This window comes from Danaus plexippus, assembly GCF_018135715.1.
Source record: "Danaus plexippus chromosome 9 unlocalized genomic scaffold, MEX_DaPlex mxdp_26, whole genome shotgun sequence".
Taxonomy (NCBI): Eukaryota; Metazoa; Arthropoda; class Insecta; order Lepidoptera; family Nymphalidae; genus Danaus; species Danaus plexippus.
This window is the reverse complement of record NW_026869848.1, coordinates 302,230-323,839: the sequence shown is the minus strand read 5'-3', so window position 1 is coordinate 323,839 and position 21,610 is coordinate 302,230. Positions and strand designations below refer to the sequence as shown.

Below are 21,610 nucleotides of genomic sequence, written 5' to 3'. Positions count from 1 at the left end.
GACGTTATTATCAAATTATCATGATAGCCACGTAATGTTGTGTAGAGTGCAGACTATGAGAATCAGAGTCTATGTCGCAATTATTAAAATAAAAGATTAATACAGTTTTTCTGATAACATAGTATTTAGGATGTTTATTTTTAATTCCTAGTTTTTTCAATCACTCCATTTTTTTGTCTCTGTGGTTTTTATCGATAGGTTTATCATATAGCTCTTGGACATATTCTTAGCTCTTTGATATCAATGTTACCAAGCAATTTTCGATTATAGCTATAATAGATATAAAACTGTTCCAGAAATGTGAATATAACTTATAAGTATAGTTCTGAATATCGAAACGTGTTCGATTAACTAGTATCGTTGCTAAATGAGTTGTAGATCATAAAGTTAGATATTTAGTTCATAGGCATAATATTTTAGTTTTAAAAATGGTGACTGCTGATATGCAATGTTGAAAAACAACTGTGACGTCATGAAATCTATTTGTTAAGATCAGTGTTATATAGCTGTTAGGTCTGTTGCAAAGAAATCGAGCAATATGGGTGGTGCAGTTAGCTCCGGTCGAGATAACAATGAACTTATAGATAATTTGATGAGCGGTAACTATATCCGCACCAGGCAAATAGAGATGGTGTTTCGAGCACTGGACAGGGCCGACTACATGACACCAGAGGCTCGGGATCAAGCCTACAAGGATTTGGCTTGGAAAAATGGGCCCTTGCATCTATCTTCGCCTTGTATTTATAGGTATGTTCAATTTGTTTTTCCTGTTTTAATGCTGCATTCATTGTAAGAATCTTATTGCCAATGTGTTATTGAGTTTTGTAACTTATCTTTTTTATTTATGTTTCTCTTTATATGAATGTAATGTGTTCAACTCAATGTCTGGACAACCAGCTTATGTGTTTAAAGACCATCAAGTATCACTTTCTTGATTTTTTTGGACCCAGGGGCTATCCAGGGGACTGACCCCACACTTAGACTTGGAATATCGTAATTCTATATCTGAGTGAATTCCATTACCCAATAGTGAGGTGATGGAGGGGTTAGAGCTGAGACCGGGCTTGTCCTTCTTGAACATTGGTTCGGGGACAGGCTACCTCAGTAGCTTGGTGGGCTTGATCCTCGGCACTTCGGGAATCAGTCACGGTGTGGAGGTCCATCCCGCTGTTGTGGAGTACGCCACCAAGAAGATTGGACAGTTCATTGAAAACTCACCAACCTTGGATGAGTTTGATTTCTGTGAGCCCAAGTACTACCATGGTAAATACATCTCTTTATTTTTTGTTCAGGAATGTTTTGAAAAGATAAGATATTTAAATTTACCTGTAATGAGCAGTCTTACTTTTAACACTATAAATGCTTTAGCTGCAGTAATTTGTGTATTAAAGGGAACGGTCTATGTTTGAGCCCACCCGCTGTTGGATATGATCGTGTGTACTGCGGTGCCGCCTGTCCTGCTCAGTACGAGATGTACTTTAAACAACTAATAAAGGTTTGAATTGCTAAGCAAACATTATAACTACACAGACACATGCACACATGATAAATGAAAAAATCGGTTTAGATCTGTAGTCATTTATTTTGATTGTATAGAGTGTAGAGCATACAGCAGAATAAATATTCCAGACAGAATATAGTTTATTGCTATGATTATACATGAATGGGAGCGCAGGTGGGGGGGCTGCTGGTGATGCCGCTCAACGACACCCTAGTCCAGGTGCGACGACTGGGTGAGAACGAGTGGGTGTCGCGATGTTTGCTCAACGTGTCCTTCGCCACACTGAGGGTACCCACCGCCGAGGAAGCCACCCAGCTCGTCAAACTAGGTATGACAGAAGCCAGGCTGGGTGACTCACAGGATGGAACCTCATAGAGTTTAACTCATAGTGAAAACTCTTGCGTTCAGACGAGTTGCGGCCCGTGCGCCTCCAGCTACTGTCCCGCGCGGTGATCCGGTCCGCGATGCGTGGCGGAGTGCTGCGGCGACACCCCGAGCTCCGCCTGTCACCGCGCCCTCCTCCGCCGTCCGCCTGTCCACGACGCATCTGCATTCCAATCGAGCCCGGCGGCTCCGTCGGTCGGTACAGTCATCCTCATAAGTCACATCAACCATATCTTCCTTTAATAATGCACGATCTGTTCCACAGAGGGCCTGAACGTGCTCCACGACCTGGACAACGAGAGCGGAGCTAACGAAATGAACGCGCTGCTGAGTCTCGTGATCAGTATGGGACAGAACAGGGTGGCCGGGGCGCTGCGGTTCGACCGCGTCGACTCCGGGACCGATGACGACGAACACGACGAGGACGATCAGGATGGAGACGAGCCCGAGACGAACCATGACGAGAACTCGGAAGAGTCTGCAGAGGGGGCTCCAGGGGAGAACGCGGCCGACGAGTCGAAGAACGTCGACTTACCCACCTCGGACTCCGACGACAAACCAAATATGAAAGGAGACACGAGCGACCTCGACGACTCCCCGCCGAGACCTCATCGCAGGCCCACCAAGAGATCGGATAGTAGGCAGAGAGAGAGCCACAGTCACAGTCTGCGTCGCCGGCCGAGGCAGGGCTCGGACTCCAAGGACGATTCCCCGCCCGACGACGCCATGCCAGATTTTTTGCGAAAGAGACGAGACGCTAAACCCTCGACCTCCACTTCACAGGGGTTAGGCTCCATGGCCGACGTGCTGAAGAATACCAAGGAAATGACCAAGAAGGAGACCGTCCTCGACGACCACCAGAAAACGGTGAGGATTAAACATGGCGCGACGCTAGCGATAGAACATGTTAGAATCGTTACAAGACGTGTTGTTACAGGACACCGTGACCGGACCCAGGCGCGACCTGCCCGGCGTGCCCTCGGTGGTGGAGATCGACCTGGGGCAGACGTCGGACATGGAGTGGGACTCGGAGAACGACGAGCTGGACGCCGCCGGGGACCGGCTGGGGAGGCCCGAGCACAGCGACGACGACACCCTCAAGAACAAGCCCAAGAGACAGAAGCTGGACAGCGGCATCGGAGACACGCCCAGCAGCTCCTCGCCCGACAAGACCAAGAGCGACGACTCGGAGCGCTCCGACAGCCCCGTCGCCGGAGGTACGGCTCATGCATTGCACTGGCAGGCATGAAGGATTCTATCGTGTGTGGTCGGGCGCCAGTGAACCAGCCAAATACCCCGTCAAGGGGTATACCCGAGTACCCCTTGACGGGGTATTCTTAAAAGTATCATCATCATATCGACCTGGTGAGATCCCGACCTGTATCTTGTCGCCAGGCGTTAAGTCTTCAAAACCACCGGAATTTTGTCACGGTGACCAGGTCGGTGTAGAGGGCGACTAAGTTACACCTGGAAATTGGGATGATTTGATAAAAGTTTTTCCATGGTTCCATCTGTCTCCATACCAAAATTCATCAAAATCGGTTTAGCGGTTAAGGCGTCAAAACGCAACAGACAGAAAGGCGGTTGCTTTGGCATTTATAATATTAGTGGGGACGCTTTCCTAAGGGTTTAATTGAATTTAAGTGGTTTGATGATCTCAACCACAAGTTGATTCACAAAGAAATACTAAAGGTCGATATCCGGTGTGTTGAGTCGACGAAACTCTCCGGCAGAGGATTCATTATAAGGAACCAATCCTCATCGTCTTTTACTCGCGATGACTTCTAAACACTAAATATATAAAACAAAAGGTACATTAACTTCAACATAAGACCTCGATGACATCAGGCTGATCAGGACCAGGCTTAATACTACGATACACAGTTAACGGAGTTTCTTCTTGAGCCGATGTATACTGTTAGTTGAACGCGGCGGATGCTGTGACCAAACATGCTAATATTTTGTTGTATTGTCAATAGAGTCTGCGGCGCACACAGAAATAGGTTTTCAATTTTACACCTTTGGTTACAAAGTAGCATTGTTTTTTTTATGAATCAACATTTATGGAAAATAAAATGTAGCCTATAGCCTTCCTCGGTAGATGAACTATCCGACATTGAAAGAATTTCTCAAATCGGATAATTAGGTCCTGAGATGAGCGCGTTCAAACAAGCTCTGCAGCTTGCTGACACTAGTATAGACACATACGGGTACATATTGAATGACTATGAGATCTCCGTCCCTCGGTAACACTACGCGGTCCGCCTCCGTCCATAGTGTAAAGTGTCCTGAATGTCGTCTGCCTGATCAGGGAGCAGTGCCGTGGACAGCCGCAGCTGGTCTCCGGGTCCCGAGGAGCGCGCCCACACGGAGCGCCGCAGACAGCGCGAGGCTCGCGGAGGAGACGCGCGCCGAGTGCGCCTCTCGCTGCTCATGAAGCAGGCCGTGCGCGAGCTGCCGCTGCCGCACGCGCTCAAGAAGTACACCCTCACTCTTTATACACACACACACACACACACACACGCGCACACTCACACACACACGTACGCACACATATACACACGCATGCACACACACACATCACGACAGCGTCTCTGTCCTCTATCTTATACATTTTCATACTCCAGCTCGAGGCTCCACACTCTCATGACGTGGAGAGGCGTTCTCTAATGAGACGTGAAATGTCTGCGTGAGGAACTCTCGCCTCACAGAGTTAGAAGGTCCCCAGCTACAGGAGCCACACGTTAGATGGTCTACACTTTTGAAACCCTGTTATAATATCATTAGTAATTTTTTCAAAACAAAACACTAAATAATTTTTCTCCGTAGGGAGATAGACATATCTGACGTTGTACACATTAGGTGCCCGCATGGCCGTCATTCCCGGTAGCACTGACCACTGACCTACCGACCTCCTCACTTCCAGGTACGTGAACCTGGGACGGTGCTTCGAATTCTAAGCGCGGCCGCGGACTGACACCTGTATCATTATGATTTGTATCGAGAGGACGGAAGTGTATGGGAGTTGTCGAAGTCTGAACTTAACATGGAGGATCCCGACCGGACGTAGCTGTGACGTCACTCGCCACTCCTGTGACGAACACTAAACCACAATCTGTACTGTCTTTTGCATTAGGACTAAGTGTGAGCTAGGAGACTTCGATGTATTTCATTCATAGAGCCGACTGTATGAAGCTAGTGTTCACTTATCATTATTACTTATGTTTTAAATTGGGTCTGAGAATATGTAAGTCCAGTGTGAGGCGAGGAGCCTCGAGAGGAAACGCCAAATAACGTTATGTGTAAGAGTTAGAGAGTGTGGCGCTGTGCCGTATCACTAGAGAGCGGCTGACGACATCCGCTGGGACCTGCGGCAGCTGGGGCATCGCCGAGGAAGAATGACAGCGGGGCCCGGGGGACCGCAGCCCGCCGGACCCGCGCCGGGCTTGTGATGTGTGTAACGGAATGTTGGAATGTTTTGTTGTAAATATGAGCGTCGTTATTTGTTTTGTTACATTGATATTGGCCCGAGCCGTGCGCCGCGCGCGGGGACGGCCCCGCAGGCCCCGCCGGGGACGCCGCCTCGCCCTTATTATTAATATTTGGAATAAAAAAGTTAACTCCTGGAAATGTTTTTTATTTTATCAATAAATATATAAATCACGAGTGAGTATTCAGCGGTGGGTGCACTTAACTAATATGTACACGTCTATACACACGGCTCCGGCGCCCGCCTCGTGTCCACGTCACCACGTCACCACTTGTCCGAGTACAGCCTGTCGGCGGGCGGGGCGGGCCCGGTCCGTCGAGCAGGCCTCGGCGTGGCTCGCGGGTCCCGAAGCCTCTCCCTGGTGTGTTTGTCCGCGGCGTGCGAGCGCTTCACGGGCCTCTTGCAGTGTGACGCGGCGTCTCCGTTCTGCGCCTCGGACGGCGGCCTGCTCGCCTCCGACTCGCTGCCGTTGACGAGCGAGTGGGCGCTTTTCGCCTTGTGCAGTGACAGTCTCAGCGGCTTCCTGGGGGGCGTCGGTCTGGACTTGCAGTCTTCCCGGAGGTCGTCTATCTTGAGGTAGCGAGTCGTCCTGGAACTGTTCTCGTCGTAGTCGGTGGCGGCCAGCCGCGGCGAGTTGCTGAACACGTCCCCGCTGGGGTAGTCGGAGCACTCGGACTCGAACTCCGACGACTTGGCGCTCCGGGACTGCCCCTTGGCCGTCCTCCGGCTCGACTTGTGCGCGTTCTCCAGCACCTTCCCGTCTATCCTGCTGTAGGAGTGATGCCGCTCCTTCTCCACTTGGATGTTCTCGGAACTTTCGTTTTTCTTCATTTTGCGCATCCGCTGTGATCTCTTCAGCTGCTCTATGATGGACAGCGTCTTCCTCTCGGCCCAGTTCGTCTTCTTGATGCTCTGTTCTATTCTCTCCGCCGCCTTCTTTATGTCGTTCCTGGTGTTCTCCTTTCCCTGGACGTCCAGGTCGCTGTCGGACCTCAACCGATCCTCCCGCTTCGTTCTATTGTATTTCTCGGTGTCGATCCTCTGCCTCTCCATATGTCTCTGGTTCCTCTCTATCATTCTGATGGCGGCGTCGGTCTCCGCGCTGTAGTCGTGGATGCAGTGATGTGAGAGGGAATGTCGCAGCCGGCCCGCGCGGTGCTCCAGGCTGTGTGAGCTGTGGGCCCGCCTGTTGGGGGCCGGGGAGGTCCGGGGAGAGGTCGCCAGTCTCGAGGAGGCTCCCGACGCGTTAGATCTCGGCCTCACCACGGGCAGATTGCTCGACTCGGCCCCGTCCAGTCCTGGTAACTTAGCGACTATGGCCGTGATGTCGGGTCCCTTTTGGAACACCTGCACCTCAGATTTTGGAGTCTGTTTGGTCGCCGGCTCCGAGGTGATGTTGATGTTGGTAACATTTCTCTTCGTTTTGTTGACAGTGATACAGCTGTCGGCACTGCTTACTGGTTGGAGCTGTAATCAATTTACACAATAAGTTTGAGTCGAGGGTTTCGCCTTGTCATTGATATATAAGTCATGCTTTTTTTTTTCAATGATTATTAAATAAAGTGTGTCGGAGAGCCGGCTGACCTGCGGGTGTCGCGCCAGCAGCTCGGCGACCTGTTCCTCGAGGTATGAGATGCGGTGGGTGAGCCTGGTGTTGTCCTGCCTCAGTCCCTGCTTGGCTCTCTCCGCGTGTTCCGCCGCCGCTTGTAGCGCGCCCAGCTCGGAGCGCAAAGATGCCGCCTCGCTCTATACACACACATTGATATTAACCTTGTGACGTCCAAGATCCGTAGAGATCAAGTTATACAAGAACTATAGATGAATCATTATTTCATGATTGATAATAGTTTTTTGACTCTTGCTAATAAGACTAGCTATGCTCTCCTTATACCATGACACATACTACGGTCGATAACAGGTGATCCCAAACTTATTTTGTTCACTGTCCACTTTGAGTATAAATTACTTTAATATTTAAGGCAAAAACACTAAAACTTGTCTAAATTAAATTCCAAATCACCTCCCAGGCCTCTGCACAATGCCCCCTATTTTTCTGGGTCTCTTACGCACTTGGCGTTACCACCCATTTTGGGAAGGACTGGTCTATGGTATGACGTATGTACCTGTGTGAGTGCGGGCGGCGGCGCTCGGAGCAGCACGAGGCGTGCGGGCGAGGCTGCGCTCAGGGCGCGCCGGAGCTCCTCGGACCCGCACCACAGTGTCGACGTGCCGTTTACTTCCAGAACTCTGGAGGACATCTTGATATACATTAAAATGTTCAACAAGTAGCTTGGAAACCAGTCCAATCCTTGTAAACGATATCTGTCGAGACTGTCACAACGCAAGTAGCTAGCGAATAGTGATTCATAAACAGGAACATAAAAGTTTATTTACAAACAAGCCTCCAACCTTCACCGAGGATAACTTTTATATATGTAGTGGCGGACGTTGTACCAGGAGCGGGCTGTGAGCGCGTCAGTGTCCTCGTCAACGCCACCTGGTACATTAAATGCCGTCCGCCTCAACGTAGGATTTGCATCGGAATGTGTTTGACTTTAATTAATTTTCCTTTTGATTCTGCTCTTCGGTTAGATCGTTTATTTTTTTACCTAATCTAAATTTAAAACGGAATATGGACTCTCCGTACATATTACACGGACACGTGTATATATAATATATATATATTTTCTTTCCATGAACAGAAATATATTTTGATGATCTTAAACAGTGTTTCACAAAATGTTATTCTGTCAGTGTGGTAGTGTCAGTCAGACGTCATGGGACTTCGCACGCGAGTGTTTGTTTGTGTGGAGGGGGTTTGTTAGGTATGTACCGGTCGCCTTGCTTGAGGGCAGGGTGGTCGCTCCACTCCACGGCGACTGCGGCTCCCCGGATGGCGGCACTCCACGTGTTGTCCCGGGCCTCCGCTGACACCAACACCGCACTGCCGCCGCAGTCACGGACCGTACTGTGATATAAAGACATATTAAAACATACCACGACTGACTTGGGACGAGCTTTTTTCATTAGAGATTATTATCGAACGTTAGACTATAGTTAAGGGTCGGCAAGCAGTTGATTTGATATCAAAAAACATAAATGACATCATATAATACGCCTTCTCTTTCAAGATATTTAAGAAGGAATCCTCGTAAGTCATTAATATTAAAATGTTGAATATGTTTATCTGTTCCCACTTCACTATAAGCTGACATTCCGAGCCCGAGGTTCTCCACTCCCGACATTTATAACAGTCGATACTTTACGCGGAGTTCGGGCTGAGAGCCGCGAACGTGTTCCCGCTGCGAAATGCCAGAGCGAGTACTTATTGTTGTTAGTTATAGGTTACGAGCGCGGCGCCCTAGGGCTCCGCGGAGCACTGACCGGGGAGCGAGGCGCTGTCTTGTACGGTATGGAGAATCTAGATGGTTTATGAAGTATCGAAAGCGGGTCGCCGACCTCGGCGTCTATATCACTCATTGAAACTTATACTAACAATTTAATGAGCATTGTTTTTGTACAATTACTACTCTGTACAAGTACAGCGGATACATTACTACTTCCTACTTATTATAAATGACGAGGTGAATGTATAGAGCTGTGAGAAACATCGGTAGCATAGAACTTCACCTCCCTGTTCTACACCACCGGCTGTAGCAGTGTAAGGTTGAGTCTTATGTTTACAGAACAACTTGCCTACAATTATTAAAACAATGAAACGTCTCAAGATTAATGTTTCATTTAAAGTCTTTAAATAACTCACAATAATAAAATATTTGTATTGAATTAAACTTCAATACGATAATTCGTAAAGAAAATACCTTGTGTACACTAGCTGACGTTGATAATAAACATGGTTTTAAAGATACTCAGTACTTTGGAATAACATTAAAATAATACCTAATAGGTTTTTTATAAGTATATGTGTAGTTTATTTAAAAAGTCTCCAGCATTCCGCTGCACGGGACTCACTGTTTTATGTAGTACTCCAAAGTAAGATGCGATCTACGCTACTTGTTAATTGCAGCTAAAATAGTCTCTTTTCTCTGTTGTAGCCGTTTTATATAGATATAATGATACAATAGTGTGGCAAATTAGCGGCGGCTGAAGGTTATTAATAACGTTGCCGGTGTTTATGAAGTGTTAAATGTGTGTTTTAACAAAGAGTTATGAAGAAAGGTGTTCCCACGCTCACCGCGTGCGGTTAACGTGAGCGCAACGGAGCGCGCCAAAATTTAAGATCGCCTGGCTTCTTTTTGTCGGACTCTGAAACTTAATGAGGACTGACTGTTGAGGTTATTAGATTTATCAAAGAATCTGTTCCGACAAGTCATCGACTTTTACTTTTTTATATATTTAACACGACTCACTAATTACGTCTCTCTTTATATCTATTAGTGGTAATCTGATGTTCCGTCACTTACAACTTCTACTTCATGTATATTATCGTGTGTAGCGAGTGTCTGAACGCGTGCAGTTGGCGCGTAATGTTGTCGAGAGTCAACACTTAACCGAGCGAGTTACGAGCGGATGTTGTCGCTGACATATTATATAAATTACTTAGTAGGAATTATCATTAGCGAGTAACAACTATCTAAGTAAATAGTTAGCCAGATTTTCTTGAGAAACATATGTTTTGGTAAAAAAAAATGTCTGCCTTTACAATAACGACTAGTTTGGACAAACCAAGGACGTCTTCTTAAGTGTTTATTGTTCTGTACAAATACGATAACAAAACATAAACAACTAATTCTTAATTTTTGTATACTTTTGTTTGCTGGAGTGGTCTGATATGACTGAACACAAAGCTTATAAGATAGAAGAGAGATCTATAGGAATGTAACGAGGATGTAGTTATCAATTTGTTGTCTCATAAGGCAACAACATGAACTAACACACAGCTTACAAAAGTGACATTTCTATTGAACTATTGTAGATTGCATTCGAACAATTGGAAATATATATTTTATAAAAATAAAAAGATAATGTATCAATCATAGAGAATTATTTAAAGATCTTTAATTACACGGGATGCATCAACATGCAGCTATTGTCCTGTCGAACGTCTCGATATATTGGAAGCGACTAATACGGATTGCGCATTGAATTCACATTCCCACGAAACCTACTGTCGATGAAATTTTCATTTTGTTTGGTTAAATTTAAAATGTACCATAAATATAAATGAAAAACAATCAAAAGCGACGAATAAAATACTTTACTTACCTACACTAAACGACTGCGGATTAAATACTCACCTGACTATAACTAAAAATAACATTTAAGCATATAGATACAATATATTTGAACACCAATACAAAGATAATGACAAATGCTTAGCAGGCGAAGGAAGAACAAACTTAAACATAGAATGTAAGCAATTTAGCGGCTCGTTTACAAGACAATCGTAACAGCGGCGACTTCAAACACAGAGCGTGGGCTCTTTGTGAATTTGAGAATTGATTTGTTGTACAGGAATTTATAAACCACGCTAACTTGTTTGACCCTGCTCCATTCGCATATTATGCTTGATTTAAACGAACTCTTGGCTAAATAATAGCGATTAAATATTTTATATTATATATATCGGCGCTATCAGCTTCAATGACGAATGCAACATGAAAATAACAAGCCTGTCATCAGTTATTATAGAAACTTATTGGAAGTCGTTACTATTGTTAAAAGTAAAACGAAATCAAAGACTTTTTAAAAGGAGAATAGAACTATGTTTGAATTGGTATAAATACGTCTGGACGCACGACAGCAGAGTTCGGTGAGTGCGGGCCATTGAAGAATCTTCGAGAAATACAAGAACATTTAGAGGTATTGAAGCCTCTTTAAAATATTATGCAACGTACTGAAAGAAGTGACATTAGTGACGTCAGCGAGGCTGGCGTCTCTGTTTTTGAAAGCAACGCTTTTGTATTAAATCCGATATATATATACGGAGTGTGGTGCTATGTTAAACGAGACCTTATCCGCCTGGATGCTGGTCACCAAACCAGAAGGAAGACTATGTTCTTCTTAAAGGTTCCACCTACATCAATTTACCCGAATACCTAGACGGTGAGCGACACTCGGACATACAAATAATTTGTCATTTAGGTGATATAGATATAGATACGTGACCACGGAAATATAGAACAGTAATAACAGCTTCGGCGAGGAATATTTGCTTGGTCAGAGTCGGTACATGACAGAAAACATTTACAACAAATTGTGATAAAGTTGAAACAGAAAATTTTCTTATTCATATTAAACAAACAATAATATCCTTTAATTTATTTAAAAATAACGATAATGTTAGAAATACAGACCAATAACCAACGCGTTCGTACACACGTGCTGCGTGCAGACACACAGAGACACGGAGGTACTTCTTATTATACACATGTATATTCTGTTATTATAATAAAAATATAACGTCTCGTTAACAGTAAAGTGAATAAATAATTAAATAATATTGATGACTAGTATTTATTACAGGCGACACTCCTTCACACAACCTTCATGAATGACTATGACCAAAGAAAAAAATAGCTTTTTCTTTTGATATTTGAGCTGAAACCTCTGGATCAAATATCACTTATTGTTATGATGCGATTAAGATGTATATTTTTTATTAAATGTTCTTAAAGTGAGAACAAGACCGCGTCATTATTAGCTTTTTATTAGCTTCACCTGTATGTTTGTATGTTTGTTTGTAACCGACTTCTTTGGACGCGATTTTGACCCACTTTAAACGGCCAGATTTCGTTCAAACTTTGTAGATTTATCGAGGACCGATGACAATACACTAATTTGATAAAATTATTCCATTTTTCAATTTGCAAAATATGATTTTTGTTTATTTATATAATTTTCATCTATAGTCGATAAGGTAAGAAAATTAATTAAAATTAAAAAAAACAAGCTATTATAAATAAACCAAACTAAAAAGTAGAAAATAAATAATAGTTTAAAAAAACGAAAAAACACGCTTCTTATAGGAAACCGAACTAAAAAATAGAAAATAAATTTTAATAAATTTAAATTAAGAAAATAGCGTTAAAAATTTCAATAAATATAAATTAATAATAGTGTGAATATAAAAAATGTATTTTATTTTAAAAAAAGCGTGGGGGGCTTGGTGTCAATAGTTATAAATATTTTATTGACAGATGAGTAGAGTGATTATCATTTCTATAATATCTTAAAAAGCACCCCACGCTTTTTTTAAAATAAAATACATTTTTGTATATTCACACTATTATTAATTTATATTTATTGAAATTTTTAACACTATTTTCTTAATTTAAATTTATTAAAATTTATTTTCTATTTTTTAGTTCGGTTTTCTATAAAAAGCGTGTTTTTTAGTTTTTTTAAACTATTATTTATTTGAAAATTATGATGTAGGAATTTGGCGCCTAAATCCAGCGAAGGTCGCACACAGTCCTATATGAAGCAACATTATTTCTTTAACAAAATACAATAGTGACCGTCGCGTCTTAATGTTGCGGGACTTTCACTACTTTTCCTCTGATATATATTCTATAATAGGTTTCACACACTAATGTGATAATTCACGAGCGAGTCATTAAGGCAGCTGAATCTGTTTTCACGTAGCTTGGAGTCGTGTTTCTCTCGAAAAGACTTTGCATTTTAAATGTTTTGTATAAAATATGATAGCTAGGGAACGCGTTACACAAAAAAACTACAGTTTTTTATAAACCCGTTCTCGGTGACTAATGGATGTTCATCAGAGGAGACTGAGATAACTTGGAAACAATCGTCTTTACACGATACTATAGTGTACGGAATATTTATGTTATACAGTGAAACGTATAAAAATTACGAATAATATTTGCAAGGGAAACATTATTTTTTTCAATAATAATTATTTTGTTACTTATTTTTATGTAGTCCTTCAGAAATATCAATTTTTATTTTTTTTATTTTTGGTGTTGCAAATCACAAATATGTAGTTCAAATATTTTTTTTTCCAATGTTAGTGAACTTGATCTATCTAATATTCGTAAAAGTAAACTATTAAAAGTTTATCGTGGGAACAAAACTCTTTGGTCAGAGACAATTAATCAGAAGAGGTTTGTTAGTTAGATTGAATTAATTAATTACAAACTTTACATGTCTGTGTGACTCTGTGAAGGAGGAAGGTTTGTTCACATTAAATGTCATCAAGTTACAGAAATAGAATGTTTTGCATTTGAGAGACAGGAGATGTACTGTGCTCACGTGTGTGATGTAGGTGAGAGACGCGGACGTTGTGATTGTATCATAGGTCGTTGAGAGGATGGCATTGTATAATACTATCTCAGCAGAAGTCGAGTGCTCTGACACAATAGGCGTTACGACACTCACCACTGCCAATATCTAAATTGCTTCACGCCATCTAACTTTCCACTATTGACGGATTAACCCACATTTTCGGTGCTGATTTTCCCAGTGATTATACGTGAATCAAAGAAAGCAGGGAGACTCCGCCCCGCGCACAATGGAGGCCGCCGGGCGTGTTGTAACTATACTAACAATTACCTGTAATTTGTAACCCGCTATCACACCATCTTTATGGCTTTTAGCGTATTTTAAACTCGCGGCACAATTTACACGACCCTGATCACAGATTATTCAATATACACATGTAATTGAACACGCAAGATGAAGATGGATCTTCAACACGAATCTGCTGTTGAGGGAAATTATTACTTAATTGACCTGACTCCATAATCGTAGATCATGAAAGTCTATAATCATGTGTAGCGATAAAAGATAACCGTTCTGTATAACTATAACGATCTTCACCTGAAGAGTGTGGAGCGTCGAGCGCGTGCTGCGGCGTCGGCCTGGTCCATGAGCAGCGCCAGGGCTCTCGCCTGCTCCCCCAGCGTCAACAGCTCCAGCTCCTCGCGGCCCAGCTGGTACTGCAGCTCCGCCTGCTCGATACGACTGTCTATGTTCCTGAATAATTTAAAAGTTTTACAATAATATTTATTGCAAGAGGACTATAGAAACTATGGAAAATCACTATTTAAATGAAAGGAAAATGATGGAACCTATAAGAAATCAGCGGTTCCTTACTTATTTTAGTCTGAATATGGAATTATTGAGAATATCCTTACTCTGTGACGTGTGTTTTTTCTAATCTTCTCTTCAGTTCCTGTATGTTAGCTCGCCTCGCATCAAGGTCTGAGCGGACGGCGGCGGCTCTCTCCTCCAAGGCTCGTCTTTCCTCAGGGGACAACACCGGAGCGTCCTCCCGACCTGAGTACGGGACGGGAGACGACGCCTGCACGCCCAGGCGAGCGGCGCTCAGTGAAGCGCTTAACTGTTTCTTTAAACTAAATGGAAATGTTACTTGTAGAAATTGATCTGTGATGCTGGGTGCTGGAACTGGGAGTGTGATTATATTGTGAGAGGTGGCTAGGTCAGTCAGTGTGCTTGTTACAGCAATTATATGTGACGTAATGTAACTGGTCAGAGATGTAAGTATCACTTAGTTATTATTCAGTTTGTGAACAAACAGACTGTAGTTATCGTGACAGTAATAGTTCCTCTTACTTCTGTATGAGGATGTCCTTGTCGTTAATAGCGGCTCGCAGCGCGTCCAGCTCGCGCGTGTTGTCTCGTGCGGTGTCACGACCCGCTGCACTGCGGCGCCGCGACCCCGCCAGGGAGACTTCGATGCTTGCCATCTAAACGTCATTTAAACGATATATAAAATATATATTTTTTTGTAATGTGACCAATAGGAAGAATTAGAATTTGATTTAACGTGCTGAAACTGAGCTATGAACTTTATCACCTTTGGAACTGTGAATTAATATTTTTTATTCATACCCATATTGTACACCTTAGATAACATCTAAAAAAAACTTTTAATAAGATCTTCATTTGACTGTTCCTTAAAGATTTAACTGAGGCTGTTATGGCTTTTATAAAAATAAAAAACATTACCCCACGGAGCTGCTCAAGAGTTGAATTTCTTGAAACGAGGAAAAAAGTTTAAGATTTCGATAGCAAATTAATAAGCCCTGAAGGTTGTGTCTTAAAACAAAGCGCTCTTTATTGATACGAGTGCTTATGCTAATTATAAAAATTGTTCCTTTAAAGGATGTGCAAAATATTCAGTCGGCAAAGCGTCCAGAACTTCCTCTTATGGAATTCATTAACTTTTGGACCCTGTCTAATAATGTCCGAGCTGATCATCATTAGTGAACGCTCTGCCTTCGTGTTTCAGACTATAAAGAAGCTAATTCCTCCCTTGCTACCTTTTATGTGAGTCTGTAGTCGTCTCTTTGCATCAGAGGCACTTCACGACATCTTCAATTTTGTTTTCGCCGTGTCGATGTTCTATCTCCGTCATTTCTTAACGAGTTGTTTATTCCAAAAACCTTGAATTGTTTTTAAACTTATTTGGTGATTAGCAAAAACTTATTTTTAAGAATTTCCGGTCCACTGTCACTGGTCTACTGAAAAATCCTCGTTGACATAAGTTGTATTTTATTTAGCTCTATCGAGTATCTTGCTCTGCACGGTGTATCTCCTACCCGCTGTCATCTATCAGCGTTGTGGAAAGGGTTCATCAAGTTTACTTTGATCGACGATTCATTGATTATTATTGAAGGTGACAAATTATTTAATAACTAGCTCGGCAGAGCGCTCACACGGCGTTGATTATACGATCCGTTGAGAACATTTTTCCTCTCGATACTTGCGTCTAGTCGCCTCTTCAACTTCAGTAAAATCATATAAATTATACAAGTAACAATATTACATTTGAAAAATAAGGTTACTTTAAATTCTTTTGAAGTTACGTCGAGCTTTACCTCTTTACCTCTTTTTATAATAATTTATCACCCCTATTAATTTTAATTGACTTTAAGTATAATTTGTATATATTTTTCTAACGTGACCTTAAGAAATAAATCTCCTGCATCACAATATTTTATATAAAAGTTAGCGTCTTATTTTGTATAGTCCATGTCGCTGTTAGTGACATTTGTATCACAGAAACTAATAAAATGTTGGTGAACATAGCGATATAGCTAAATAGAAATTTAGGTATACATAAAGTAGGTAAATAAAGATACTAAGACTAAAAACATTACCGATCCTTTTAGTTCGTTACAGTTCGTTAGATATATAAAATATATTTTCTGTAAGGAATAACGTTAAAGGAATAACGTTCCGACCGACGCGGCGACGTCGTGTTGCTGTGTGTGTCCGTCATTACAAGTAATAACATTGTTATGGTAATAACAATATAATTCTTAAGTATCTCGTTGAATGCAATAATTCACGTTTTAATTCCGTTCTCAAATTACAAAATTACCGAGCTGAATACAGAAGGCGCATACAAATTGACATTTAGTGAACACGAGCGGACAGCGGTCTTAATGACTGTAAAGATTCAAGTAGACTCGTAACATAACGCAACAAATATTATAACGAATGACTTCGAAGAAACTTATTGACTTTCATTTCGTTTCAATTTAAAACGGTCTGAACCCCGAGGTCCGCTTCCACTCTTGTAACACAGTGTTGTTAACGGTGAGCCTTATTATTTATTAGCGATCGCTGTATATAGTAAAAGTCATGAGTATATACTATATATGTATAAAGGGAGAGAGTCGAGTTCTGGAGTCACCGATTGGAACATAACGCGGTATTTTTATGACACATAAATATACAAAAATGATTCGAGTGTTAAGGAAGTCAGTGGTCGCTCGGCCCTCACACGCTTCGTTCCACCCGACAGCGCGGCGAGGCTCGGGAACATACAACCTTACCTTGGCATACGTTGCTATCATTAAAATAACTCTAAAAACAAAAATATTACAATATGGTTGATTTAAATATTCAATTCGATGCCTCTTTTTTTAACTAGCACGGTGATGGTTGATGTCGGCGATGGGCGTGTTGATTTATTAAACGTGTTCCATTTGGGGAAATTAAGATAATTTTTATATCTATTTGTTAATGCGAATATTATTCAAGCTCTGTCTGTTAACTGTCTCACGTTAAATATATGAAGGATCTAAACATTCCGTCGGAATCTTGTTATTGTAATGTGTTGTGTCTGTGGCGATATCGGATCCATTCTACGGGGTCCGCTAAAGCCGCGACCGGCCGCTGCTCTCCTCTCGGGGTAACATTTACATCGCCGTTCGAGATCCCCGATTACTATGAATTCTCCGCGTCTCGGGAGGCTAACTCAATCCGAGAATCGTTAGCAAAAGTACTCGCTCACCATTAAATAGAATATAATTTACAGTTGGCACCGTTAAAGTTAAGAAATTTTTAGAGGTATTGTGTTAGAATTAGCATTAACTTACAGTATAAGAAGTCTGTTCCGAGGTGACGGAACTGGTTTCGATGTAAGCTTTTGAATAATGTTTTATCATCAGCGCACGGCGAGCTGTTTGTTGTCAGTGTACGTGCCGGGAATATCACATCTCCGCGTGTATATAAACCAAATATAATAAATACCAACTATATCTACATATATGAACGCATCCGTTTTAAGGCACCTTATAAAACTTTATTCTTGTGCTAAAAGTTCATTTGCACCCTCCGTCACCTGAACTGCTCTCGTGCAACCAGTGCATGATAATTGTTATTCTCTTATTCTGGTATAATATTCTGCTTCTTTTTAATTTCACATTAGGCATTTCTGGGAGTGTTGTTTTCGTAAAACAATATACAAGCCTCTCGCTCTCGACCGACCCAGCAACTGACGGTCAATATAATGATATTATAGTATAGGTAACGATGAATATCACTCAAGAGCCTTTGTTATTATAAATTCTTTCATTAGATTCTTACAATAATTATTCACATTCAATCTCTTATCTCAGTAAATTTACCTCCACACGGTGCCAGTAACGGCTTACTGTCTGCATGTGTGTAACTTCACGTATTAAACATAAAAAGGTAACTATTATATCATTAGTTGCCTACGCCCAGTCTCATTACACAATTAAAAAAGGACAGTGTCTTGTAAGGCGCTACAATAAAATATGTTCTCGTCTTGAAGCTCGTCTTGATCATATTAATTACGAGATTAAAAATGTTGTCATAGTTATCTGAGTTAAATGAAAAAGTTTTTCATTTAAATGCGATGAATATTCTCCGTGAAACTCGTTACAACCTTCTCTTCCTCGCTCGAGTTCCAATACGTAGTTACATTTGTCTCTCACGTCAAAAAACCTATCCTGATTAATGTCCAATTACTCCCGCGTCTAAATGATATATAACAAGTCATAAATGATCTATCCGCTGGGATCGCAGCGCGTTTCATCGTCGCCGGAGACATTACTCGCGCCTTAAGGACTAGACTAATTGTGGAGAAACACACGCATAACCTACCTGATGTGAACATACCATCGTTAGCCGTTACCAGATGTTAGAGCGAGTGTATGAACTAACTACATTGAAATAAATATTTCCGTCTGCAAACAGAGGTGAGGAAATTGATAAGGAGTGGGCTTGGATAAATAATAATGAATGAGATGCTCACACGGAGACGCTCGCATGAAATATTGATTGATAATTAATGGTTGTGAGATACCCGTCGTTGTTAAACATTATAATATGAATAGTTCGTAAACAGTGAACAATGGAGGTGCACTGACCTTAGCCTCCAGGGTTTCAAGGTTGATGGCCCCTCCAGCCTCGAGGGTTTGCTGCAACAAACAGACCAGCTTTAACTTATGATAATAAGACACAAAGAACTCGAGACGGCCCCTTCATCCTGCGCCTCGGAGGCTTTGTTGACGCTCTCCAATATTCTTATTTGTGCAAAACATCTGAATCACAATACACTCACCACAATAACAGCTTTTATTAATTTGTAAAGTGACCTTAGTGCTATGAACAACTCTACATAAATGTAAAATGAACGGGAAGAGAATTGTTTTTTATTAATAGATCCAGTTCACGTTACATTTTAGATTTCTTGATATCCAGTGAATTTTAATGTAGTCGAAGCTAACGGAGCGTTTCGCTCGTTAGGCGCTATCCGGCCGTGTTGCTCAGCCTCCTACAACAGCGGGAGCTTCCTATATGGAACATACACCTTACTATTGTAAGGTATGTAACATGTGACGGCTGAACATCGGAATACTTACATACGTGTTAATATACACACTATATACAGATGACGCAACATACTGCGTTTCTTATATTTACTACGGAGTGCACGTGAGATATGATGTTGCGTAAAACTGGTGATACTTTAACCAGATATTTGGATACTTGTATTTTTAGAACGTTGTCATAATCTTTATTACACGTAACCTCTGATCTATTATAATGAGTCGTCGCCGGAGACCGTTATTAGTAATGAAAATATTACCTAGTGGAGTTCGGTCAGTGAACTGGTCACATACTAGATCTGACCGCGACCTATTAATGCATTTTTACTATTTATATGAATAAAAATAGTAGTAGGTGCAAGTCACTCTTTCTTAGATCAGACATTTCATAGTTTAGGTACCATAAAAAATTTGTACAGTCTTTTTAAGATTAGCGTGAATGAAAGGATAGACGGACACAAAACTTTGAGAATAATGTGTTTTTAGTAAATGTTCCGAGTAATGGTCTACGTGGGTTTTCTAAAAGCACTTATTTTATGTATTAAACGGACATTCCAATACTATTTCTTTGTATAAATGAATACGACAAGTTTTGTATGTATATATAAATTATGTTCGTGTGTTTGTTCACGAACCAGGTGTAATGACATGACTGTGGACATTGAAACTTGATAAATGATGAGAGTAATTAGTATTAATATTAGTGATCGCACGCGCACCGCGCGACACGCACGGCGGAAAGAAATCACCGAGACACGGCACCAAAAACAGTTCTAAAGGAAATGCATAGATTCAGAATAAATCAGCTAGACTCCTGTACAAGTGTAATGAATATTTATATAACACTATTAATAATGCACAATACACACAAGAAGCGAAGGCTCACTCAACGCATTATTAGCGAAACGGAGTCGTTTTTTCACGAATGAAACGTTCCTCCGCGCCAACAGGAACCGTCGCGAGGCGATTAATTGAGTTTTTTCCTTTTAAACGACCGCTCGGCCCGCAGCCCGCTCCGCGCTACACAAGTAATAGATAAATGGCCGCTTCTAGTAAAGACGATCGTTTTCATTTCCAATATCAGTTTAATATCCTTTTAAGGGCATGTGTAAGTTACAGTTTATTACAGACTACTACAGTTAGCTAGATATATATTTCTAATTACCTACGTTTAACATTCTATAAAGTCTGCTTTAAAAATAAATTGACCATTTTTGTTTTTTCGAAAAAAAAAAAACAATATGTTTTGTACCAAAATATATATAAATATGTTATGGTTTTATGTTTCAGAGTTTTTGAGCTTTCAACATTTCGAAAGACAGTTTTTCTTAATTTCTTACAATATTTTCAAGTATTCGACAAGAAAAGTAGAGAACAGGGGTCCGGATCTATAGTACAGTTTAGTTCGCATGTTGTTCGTTATCACTCTTATAGAAGTGTAATGTGTTCTTGGTGTATATACTCGTATTATACGGATGACGGAGGTGTGGCGCGAACTTTTATAGAGTAAGTAAAGGGTAATCGCGCAGTTACGGCGGCTGTCAGATATTGACGGAACACAAGCAAAGATCAACTTAGAAACTGTAAATATGACGTTGAAAACGTTCACAGCTAAATACTTTGAGTATCAATTCAAATTCGACGAGGACATTGTTGAAAAAAAAATCTATTATCTATATATATATATATAATCTATTATATTATAGTTCTTCTCTAAGTCGAAAAAAAATGTTAGTCAATACAAGTACTAGACTTTCTTTATTCACACAAAAACAAGTAAAAAGAGAAAATAACAAGAAAGGTATTTGTATTAGACATATCAGAGGCCTTATCATTATTCACAAGGAAACCTTAGAGTTAGTCACAAATAACTAAATAAAGATAAAGTAATAAATAACATACATATGACAGACACTCTTACAGATGAAGCTAATCAGAATAACAATGTTTATATTTATCAATTCTTTTACGTTAATTTTGAGTCGGTTGGTGCGTAGTCTTAGACAGGGTTCTAGTCCGGCGTTATAAACTATTATTAAGATAATGGAGACTATAAAATAGGAGAGTTTAAAAATTTGAAACGGATCTTTGAAATAGCACCTAATTACGAAACGCCGACTTTTTCAGCGGATAGGAACG

At 41.2% G+C, this 21,610-nt stretch overlaps 2 protein-coding genes across 3 annotated transcripts in view; one reads left to right on the top strand and one right to left on the bottom strand.

Annotated features, from left to right (window-relative positions):
* The first annotated feature begins 157 nt into the window (after positions 1-157).
* Positions 158-5,515, top strand: LOC116767553 (uncharacterized). Of its 2 annotated transcripts, none has more exons than XM_032657927.2 (9): positions 158-747; positions 1,031-1,263; positions 1,392-1,495; positions 1,676-1,829; positions 1,910-2,080; positions 2,151-2,752; positions 2,823-3,102; positions 4,197-4,365; positions 4,812-5,515. In XM_032657927.2, the coding sequence occupies exons 1-9, from the start codon at positions 539-541 to the stop codon at positions 4,843-4,845; spliced, it is 1,956 nt and encodes a 651-aa protein (XP_032513818.2). In that variant the 5' UTR covers positions 158-538; the 3' UTR covers positions 4,846-5,515. The 2 variants fall into 2 exon arrangements, with proteins under 2 accessions (XP_032513818.2, XP_061383473.1); XM_061527489.1 differs by having other exon boundaries at positions 607-747; positions 951-1,263.
* Positions 5,507-21,610, bottom strand: part of LOC116767552 (uncharacterized) — a 30,543-nt gene continuing 14,439 nt past the window's right edge. Inside the window, exons 4-11 of the mRNA XM_032657926.2 lie at positions 19,010-19,060; positions 14,934-15,067; positions 14,495-14,713; positions 14,178-14,333; positions 8,209-8,343; positions 7,499-7,622; positions 6,960-7,121; positions 5,507-6,842 (exon numbers count right to left, since the gene is read on the bottom strand). Coding sequence (XP_032513817.2) covers positions 5,640-6,842; positions 6,960-7,121; positions 7,499-7,622; positions 8,209-8,343; positions 14,178-14,333; positions 14,495-14,713; positions 14,934-15,067; positions 19,010-19,060 — 2,184 coding nt within the window. The 3' untranslated portion in view covers positions 5,507-5,639. The remainder of the gene's footprint in view (positions 6,843-6,959; positions 7,122-7,498; positions 7,623-8,208; positions 8,344-14,177; positions 14,334-14,494; positions 14,714-14,933; positions 15,068-19,009; positions 19,061-21,610) is intronic.

Bases quoted from the DNA above. Each gene is read 5' to 3' on its own strand.
- LOC116767553 (XM_032657927.2), top strand. From the start codon at position 539: ATGGGTGGTGCAGTTAGCTCCGGTCGAGATAACAATGAACTTATAGAT. The intron at 2,081-2,150 runs GTCGGTACAGTC...TCTGTTCCACAG, and splicing joins CGAGCCCGGCGGCTCCGTCG to AGGGCCTGAACGTGCTCCAC. The intron at 4,366-4,811 runs GTACACCCTCAC...CCTCACTTCCAG, and splicing joins CTGCCGCACGCGCTCAAGAA to GTACGTGAACCTGGGACGGT.